General features: G+C 44.5%; 1 protein-coding gene across 1 annotated transcript; it reads left to right on the forward strand.

Moving 5' to 3' along the window:
* Positions 1-1690: 1690 nt before the first annotated feature.
* Positions 1691-6926, forward strand: UQCRFS1 (ubiquinol-cytochrome c reductase, Rieske iron-sulfur polypeptide 1). Its single transcript, XM_051833390.3, has 2 exons — positions 1691-1937; positions 6026-6926. Exons 1-2 carry the CDS (start codon positions 1724-1726, stop codon positions 6634-6636), a joined length of 825 nt encoding a protein of 274 aa, XP_051689350.1. The 5' UTR covers positions 1691-1723; the 3' UTR covers positions 6637-6926.
* The last annotated feature ends 2448 nt before the right edge of the window (positions 6927-9374 follow it).

Here is a 9374-nt window from a genome sequence, read left to right on the forward strand (position 1 = left end):
ACCTGCTGCCACAGCGCCAGCCCCGAGGTAGATACTATTATCCCCATTTTATAGACGAAAGACTGAGGCACACAGAGGTTACATAACTTGCCCTAGCACACAGCTAGTGAGTGGCAGGATTGGAATTGATTCCACAGAGTCTGAGCTAACAACTTCTGCTCTGTGCAGCCCAAGCTGTGAGGGTCTGTCAAGGCTCTCTCACTCATTCTTTCTTCATTTACTCCTCTCCACCTCAGAGAGCTACTGTGAATAAGAGCTGTCGGGTGTGAAGCACTCCAACTACACATGGTGTGTGGTAGTTGTCTGGAGGGTTTGTTTTTACCCTCAGTGCTGGTGGGGTTAGCTCAGCGCTGGTCACGTGGCAAGCCTAGTCGGGGGGCTCCTGGGGAAGCAGCTTCGGGAGCTGGGCCTTGCAGAGGGTCTAATGAAGCTCAAAGGGGTTAGTGGCCAGTGTGCTGTGGACCTGGGGCGAGGGTCAGAAGTGAGTCAACAGAGATCCCAGGTGTCTTCAGAGTAGGTAGCCTTTCCCTGTAAACAATGCTAGCAAGCCCTCACCAGACGCTTCACAGGGAGCAAACGGGTGCATAGGAGAGGTCAGCAAGAACGTGCCCCACCTCCGAGCCTGTGCATAGCACAGCACTGAGAAGCACTGGTCATTGTACCACAATTCCGCCAAATCTGTGCACAGCTTGTGTTGACGAGGCACAGCAGAAGCAGACGCCATGAACCCCTCCCTAACTCACATGGATCCAGCTCCAGCTCCCAACCAGGAGCAAGGAACAAAAGACTCCCTGTTGTCTTGTTAGGGACTTCCCCAGCCTCCACGCAGTTCCAGAAAAGCCCACTGTAACTCAAATGGGACCTGCTTGGACGGTGACAGTGAGCTGCTTGGACGGTGACAGTGAGCAATAGCACCATTTTGAGTTTGTGTGGAAAAAAAAAAAAAAAGCAATAGTGCCAGCACAGAACTTGGAACTGGCTGCAGAGCGAAGAGCCATGTGCAGAGGGCAGAATCACCCAACCCTAGGAAAGTTCAGCTCCCTTCAGGGATCCAGTGCTGCCTCCCTTGCACTGGAATGCAAGGCCCCAGTGAAACTTGTCAGCCTGGGTGGGTAACATTACTTTCTCATTATGTAAATTAACTATTTTGGCCTAAATAAACAAAAAGGAAATTATATCACTATAGCTAAACGAAAGAATGCAGGTGAAGCATAAAACCCAACACATAGCAGATGCATTTAAACCACTATCAGTGCATAGGTCCCTGTCCTTTCTAAATTTTTATTTTTTTGTTAGCAGATGATACACATTAAAGACACACATAATGGGAACTATTATCAGTATTTCAGCTATTACAACTTGTTCTTATTCTGAAATCATCCTATATGAAGTTTTGTCTTAAAAGACCTCAAAATCGGCCCACCGGACATTCTCTCAGGTCTCTAGGGTCTCTGCAAATTCTTTCGTCCCCGCTGTCCGGAGCAAACTCGCGCGTAACACACAGCAGGGCCAAGCAGGGACAGAAAGGACGGCAAGCTCCACCCCACCTCCGCCCCGCCCCCAGCGCGTGGTCGTAGCCCCGCCCCTGGCGCAACACCAGCCGAGTCCTCTCTGGACGGCGCGATGACGTCACAGGTCCTGCGCCATCTGCGCTTCCTCGCGCCTGCGCCGCGGGCGGAAGGTCGTCCCTGTGACCGGCTTGGCGGTTGAAGCTGCTGTCGCCATGTTGTCGGTCGCCGCCCGCTCCGGCCCGTTCGCGCCGGTCCTGTCGGCCACGTCCCGCGGGGTGGCGGGCGCGCTGCGGCCCCTGGTGCAGGCCGCGGTGCCCGCCACCCCGGAACCGCCTGTGCTGGACGTGAAGCGACCCTTCCTGTGCCGGGAGTCGCTGAGTGGCCAGGCCGTGGGCCGGCCTCTGGTCGTCTCCGTGGGCCTCAATGGTGAGCCGGGCTGAGGAGTCACCCCCTTCTCGCTTCCTTCAGTCCTGGACCCAGGGAGCGGGCGAGGAGGGCGGGTGTCTGCGGGAAGGTGGAGCGGAGTCCTGTCCGGGTGGATCGGGCGGCCGGCCCGGCGCGACCTTGGGCAGGCCCCTGCACCTCCCGGCCCAGCGCCCTCACCTGGGTCGGATGCCGCTGCGTTGGGCGTCTAGAGTGATGCTCCAGCTCTAGCGTCCCCGGCCCCTGGGAGTCCTTTCTTGGCGGGGCGGGGTGGGTTTCCCAGGTTTAGGCCGAACCAGCTGCTTCCACCGAGGCTGATAGCGATGTTGCTTACAGGTCATTTGACTTTGGGCACGTTTTCAAGAGTTTTCCTACCTGTGAAATGGGTTCATGGTTATATCAATTTCGCAGGAATCTTGTGAGGCTTAGATGGAAACATTTTATGTAAAGCCATTGGCATGGTCTAGGCATTTAATACTTACTTTAAAAGAAAAGGAACTATTATTTGTATTTGGGAAGTTGTCCACCTCACCTCTATGGATATCTTCGGTTTATTTTTTCCATCACCCCCCCCCCCCAAAAAAAAAACTCTCTCCGAAACAACACAGCCCAAAGATGCGTTACAGTGTGGTGTGTCAGCAGTGTTTTCAGGCACCTGACCAAAGGGTTCTCACGACATAATCCATTTAACCTCAAGAAGAGTCAGATTAATAATGCTCCCATTTTACAGATAAGAGAGCGGACCACAAGAGGTAAAGTGGCTTACCCGAGGATAAGTGTGGATACATGGTGTGTGGACGTGGTAGAACATGGGTGTGACAAGACTGATAATCTTAATCCAGGGCTCTTCCCAGAGATGTATTTCACACTCTGTCAGTAGGTTGCAGATTCTGTGCCTTATTTTCCGTTTCACTTTGCATCTTGGAGACCCTGAAGTGGCATGCTGTCGACCATAGGTATGCTGGCAGTACAGGCTCTGGTTTCTCCATGGGTAAAGTCGGTAGTGTGCTGTGTATTAGCTGCTCCCATAGCTGGCTGTGCCCAGTTCGTCACAGTCTTTACCAGTCTGCCTAGCTCCTTGAGTTTTTTTTTTTTTTTTTTTTTTTTACAGGCAGAGTGGACAGTGAGAGAGAGAGAGACAGAGAGAAAGGTCTTCCTTTGCCATTGGTTCACCCTCCAAGCACCTGGGCCATCCTCCACTGCACTCCCTGGCCACAGTAAAGAGCTGGCCTGGAAGAGGGGCAACCGGGACAGAATCCGGCGCCCCGACCGGGACTAGAACCCGGTGTGCCGGCGCCGCTAGGCGGAGGATTAGCCTAGTGAGCCGCGGCGCCGGCCATAGCTCCTTGAGTTTGTGACTCCTTCCCTACAAGCTTACCAAGTTGCCTCTCTCTCTTGTTATTCTGCTTTCATGAACGCGATTCTCTGCACTTTCAGTGATTCTCCTGCTGATTTTCACATGTCCCAAGTCCTACCTGCCCTCTCAGTCTGAGTTTAGGATCAGATCAATCACATTTTAGGTTTGCTGATTTCTTTGTCTTCATAGCATATAACGCTTCCTACTCTGTGTTTATTAGGTGATTTCTCTGACCTTGATCTAAAAGGCGATGAGAGTGTTGTCTTTGTCCTCACAGCCTTGGCACAGTTGGCACAAAATATTTGTAATCGAATGTTTTTTAAGGAGCACCAGTGTGTTTTGATGGAGAAGCTGTCTAGGGCAGGGATGGACTACCCTGGCTCATTCCAAGCCTGTTCTTGAGATCTAGAGGTGAGAAAGAAGAGAGGAGAAAATTCAAACGGTGAAAATGAAAAACATCTTTGGAGTTTATTGGTTGGCCAAAGGTTTTCTTCTAAAAATTGGAGGCTTATGTGCCCTATGGAACTATTTTTCCTAAAACAAGCAAATGATTTAGAACCATAGGGAAAACCCCTTTTTTCCTGCGATCATGCCTTCAGCTTGTAGCTTAAGTTCACATAAAATCTCCTGTCTTGATGGTTTATGGGAAGACGGTAGTGAGAGTAGAGGAGGTGTTGGATCAGGAGAATATAATTTTATCTGGGGAGGATGGTTGAACTGTAGTAGCATCTCTTTAATGTGAAAGATTTCCAAGGCACATCAGAACTCACTTTAAAATAAAACCAAAAAGGGCGAAGGGGCAAGCAGGGTAAGCCACTGCTCTGCTTCCAATCCAGCTTCCTGCTAATATACCTACCTGGGAAAGCAGCAGAAAATGACCCAAGTGCTTGCGCCCCTGCCACCCAGGTATGAGAGACCTGGGTGGAATTCTGGGCTCCTGGCTTTGGCCTGGTCTGCCCCAGCTAATGGGGCCATTTGGGGGAGTGAGTGGAAATTTGTCTCTCCTCCTCTTGCTGTAACTCCACCTTTCAAAATAATAAACAACCTGTTTTGTTAAAGTGCCTTACATTTTCTCTATTTCTAGATGGTAGTTCTAGCTGATTTGGTTTGGGTTAAACTAAATTTTGCATCTATGCTACTAAAAGTCAGACTTAATGTGGCTCATATAAATTATTTAGATAATGGTTTTTGCACATGGTAATTTTTCCTACAAGATTCTTGTTGGTATGGCATAATAAAGTATGACCTGCAAGATAGAGTGGGACAGCTATGTTTTGTTTGCCGCCAAATCTGAATGAGATGGCAAAGCCATTTTATTTAGTATTATAGTACCTTGTGTACATTAGGGTTAAGGTTATGGATGTTGTTTTTAATGTAGAAGAATGAATTTTGGATCCCTCATCTTTTTTGTGTAATCCCAAGCAATGCTGAGAAGAAAGTGATTCATGGTCATTAGGTAGAGTAGTACGTGATGCAGTGTCACTTTGATTTCACGGAGTCATAGTTACGAATTTCACATTGCCACCTCTTATGTCCTGCCTCCTCCAAAATATGGTTGGGTTAGTCAGAAAAGAATATATAGTGATTTTTGTAGGTTTCATTATTATGTATGAATACTTGGAGCTTCCATAAAGTTACTGGCCTTGAGAACTCTGTGAATAGCAGTTGCAGTATTCTATATTGTAATGTTTGAGTACTCAAGAAAGCATATTAGGATGAGAATACCTAGTAGACCATAATAAAAACGCATTTTACAAGTGAATCTTTTAGAAACAACACATTTTCTAAAAGTGAGGAATTTTTAGTGTCCCAAAAGAAAAAAAAAAGCAAGTATCCAAAAATGAATACACAATTTGCAAAAAAATTTGCTTCCTGAAATATACTCAGAAGTAGTACCAGTAAATTAATTTTCTTGATCAGGATTTTAAAATGGTGTGGGAAAAGACATCTTTTTGTTGTTTCAGGACAGATGACTTACTGCCAGAGTATGCCATGCAGGCAGTGTGGACTTCATTTGACAGAAGCATTGGGCCTGTTTTGTGGCATGCAGTAGAAGTGTCCCAGTTGAGGGGTCCATACCAGTGAGAAAGAACTGTAAATGCCCCTGCTCTTACAGAAGCCATTACCCTTCCCTGAGGAAAGAGCTGTGTAAACGTTTTGTTCTCACCCCTGCCACCTTGCTAAATTGGAATAATTAGTTCTTTTTCAGAGCCCATTTTATTTTGAGAGATGCCTATTCTTTCGGCATGTCCTTTTCTGCCTGTTAGTGGTTTCACTTGAAATTAAAGTGAAACTAATTATACCCTAGAATCTAAAATAAAGATCCTTGAATTTTCTGCTACTAAAGTTATACCAACACATTACAGAATGTCTGTTATAATCAGTATTTTACCAAGTTTTGACAGTTCTTTCAGAGTGTACCTAGGTAAGAGTATAAGGTTAGACATTTTTTGCCTTAATAAGGTACTCACACTTTAACCATACTGGGTAGTCTAGATGAGTTTGGGTTTTTTTTTTTTTAATCCAGAGAATATGGGAGATTTCACACCAATATGATAGTGACTTCATTTCATTTTTAGTATTTTATATACCAGTTTGAGTATTTCTGAGATCAGCAGGTGCCATATTTCACATTTTCAGAGTTTTTGCTTGTGAATTTATAAAGGTCTGTTTTTCTGATTTATTCCTTTTAGGACATTTATCTAATTTTTTTAACCTTTTGTTTGTCTTGCAGTCCCTGCTTCTGTTCGTTATTCCCATACAGATGTCAAAGTGCCTGACTTCTCTGACTATCGACGCAATGAAGTTTTAGATAGTACAAAGTCTTCAAGAGACAGCAGTGAAGCTAGAAAAGGTTTCTCATATTTGGTAACAGCAACAGCTACTGTGGGAGTCGCATATGCTGCCAAGAATGTTGTCTCCCAGTTTGTTTCCAGCATGAGTGCTTCAGCTGATGTGTTGGCCATGTCGAAGATTGAAATCAAGTTATCTGATATTCCAGAAGGCAAGAATATGGCTTTCAAATGGAGAGGCAAACCCCTGTTTGTGCGCCATAGAACCCAGAAGGAAATTGAACAGGAAGCTGCGGTTGAAGTGTCCCAGTTGAGGGATCCACAGCATGATTTAGACCGAGTAAAGAAGCCTGAGTGGGTTATCCTGATAGGTGTTTGCACGCATCTTGGCTGTGTGCCCATTGCAAATGCAGGAGATTTTGGTGGCTACTACTGCCCTTGCCATGGGTCACACTACGATGCGTCTGGCAGGATCAGGAAGGGGCCTGCCCCCCTCAACCTTGAAGTCCCCTCGTATGAGTTCACCAGTGATGATTTAGTGGTTGTCGGTTAGAGACTTGGACTCGAGTCACAGGCTTCTTTCAGTCTTCATGTCACCTCCGAAGAATTATTTGAGAGCAAGTCTTCGGTACCTCAAGTTGGTTGATTTGAAATATTAAGGAATTGTTAATGATGTATTTGCAGACATTCATGTGAAGTAAATTAAATTTAATGTGAATTCTTTCAAGCATTCACTTATTAATAAAGCCACTGTTAAATATTGTTAAGCTCAGTCATGGACTGGAAAGGTGCACTGTCTTTGATAGCTAATTCTAATTAAAAATTACAGGCTGGTGTACAAGATATTTGTGAAATCTCTGTTTTGACTTCCTCGTTTATTTTCTTGCCTAAATGTTTATTTTCTGCTTTGTGTCAGGGACACAGATTCTACAAAGCTAATTATTAGGATGAAGTAGAATTAGCTAGTCATATCCCAGTGCTAGGAGGTGTTTATGGCACTGTCGGAAACAGTAGTATCTGCTTTTCCCTGTTTTCACAGGACTCAGAGTCCTGCTCTTTTCTCCTCTACAGTGTAATCTGTATGATAATGTTGACTGCAATCTATGGGAAGGAGTCTGGAATGAGCTGTTAGTAGCTCTGATGGTTTCTCTCAGGTCTGGCTAACGATTTCTTGCCTATGTGACAGGCCAGGGCATTTTACTTCTCCTTTATGGGAATAAATTAGTACTTAGAATTCTTTAGTTTTAAGTGGTGAATTTCCAGAATGGAAGCTGTTTTCTTCATCTGGTGTTGTGGATAATCATATCCCCACAGCTCCTGAATCTACCCTATCAAGAGGGAGAAAGGGAACACCTGTCTTTCCATGAACATGACCCTGCTGGTTTTGTTTATGTGGTGATTACATTTGAGGTGGTTTTCCAGTTAGATTTACAGTCGTTCAGCACTTTCCAGTGTGAAGAGGTAGGGGTGAGCACAGGGAGAATGTGTCAGTCCTCTTGCTTCACTCTGCCTCCTGCCTCCGATTACACAGCTGAAACAAGACCAGGATCTGATATTTTCCCTAGAAACTGGGAGGGGCTTTGCCCCTTGCTGAGAATCCCAGCTACTTCTAGGTTGGATTGTTTGGAGATGGGTAGGTAGTGTCCTGGCTCTTCCTTGTGCTCACTTCTGCGCTTTGAAATAGCAAACTCGATTCAGTGGTTAAGGTTAAGGTTGTCTAGAGAGAACTGATCATCCAGGATTCCGGTCTAGGTACACCATGCCAGTCTCACCCCAAGTGACACCCGAAGTATCTCATACTTTTAATTGTCAAAACACTACTGCATTAACACTTGTGTGGCAGTGGAAGAAGACACCATGGGAAGTCTAGGTCCCTGGATGTCACATCACAGGCAGTTAGTACTGGAATTATTGGATTTTTTTTTTGAGTTTGATGATGAGATCATTAAGTCTCAGTAACCCATTTAATTTTTAAAAGAAGGCTTTATGATGGGACACGTCAAATTACTAGATACTCTGGCTAAATGACCAGAGCAGACCTATTTTAGATTTTTACTAGTTGGCAGAAATAATTCTAGATATGAGGGGAAAATGAACTTAGGGTAAATCTGAGCAGTTATGTCCTGACATCAGATCATTAACTGTACTGCTTTTTATAATAAGTAATTCTTGAGATGATTTTAAGCCCCTGCCTTTCATTATGCTTTTGGAGAGTAGAAAATAGGCTTTTTGAGAATCTTGTATTGTTTGTTAGGGGTAATATCAAATTTGCTTTAATCTTTTTGCGCATACCTTTGTAAAATCTTTAACTCCATGTGAATGAGGCAAAAGGGCATTTGTCCTTGATATTTATGGCTCAGGGTTGGAATATGCTTTTAGCATATGTTCCTAAAGAGTGGAGCATACTATTTATCTTAATGTCAGAAGTCATTCTTCATTCTCACAGGGCTAAATCTCATTTTCTGTATTTTCCTGTAATTTGAGTTTCATTGCATTTTGTGTATTAACCCAAAATAAATGTCCATATACTGAAGAATGATATCTTTGGCCCACTGTACTAACACATTTCCTTGTCACCTATTTGCTGATGGCCTCCCGAACCACTTCCTTGAGGTTCAGATGTGTGTTCAGTTGGTTGGGGAGCATCTGTCCATATCTGGATGCCCCATTAATCCCTTAAAGTGTCCAAAAGGAATGGAAGTTGTATCTCCCATAAACCACTTAGCATCTTCATTGTAGGTTCTTCAATCTACAAAGTAATTGTCACTGCCCAGGCATTCGTAATAATTTTCTTTATACCAATTGTAGTTGGAAGTTTCAGCAACTGATTAACTAGTTCTATGAACGATTGGAGCCCCATATGTAGCATTTACTGGAATAAAAAATATGAGCAATCATTGTGGCCTCCCTATTTACCAAGTAGCCTATGTGCCAAAACAGAAACCTTCTCCACTGCCTTCTTTCCATGACGCAAAACAATCCTCAAACCTCACTAGTCTTAGTACAAGGTACATTATTGTTGCTGTTGTGTGTTAATAGCTAAGTTGAGCACTGACTCCTAGCCAGTAGGCTATTCATCTATATGATCTCATTTAGTCCTCAATCCTACAGGTAATATTGCTGTTCCTAGTTTATAGATGGAGAAACTAAAGTAGAAATCTTGTCTAAAATCATCACTGGTAGTTTCTCTGTCACTCTGCCTTTCAAAAGTAAAACCATTACTGGTCGGTGAGGGAGCAGGTTTGTTTTTAACCCAGATAGTAGTGAGTTTGAAGTCTGCAGTCCCAATCA

The sequence above is a fragment of the Oryctolagus cuniculus genome, chromosome 18, assembly GCF_051225735.1.
Source record: "Oryctolagus cuniculus isolate XC-2025 breed Fujian yellow rabbit chromosome 18, ASM5122573v1, whole genome shotgun sequence".
In the NCBI taxonomy this organism is placed as follows: Eukaryota; Metazoa; Chordata; class Mammalia; order Lagomorpha; family Leporidae; genus Oryctolagus; species Oryctolagus cuniculus.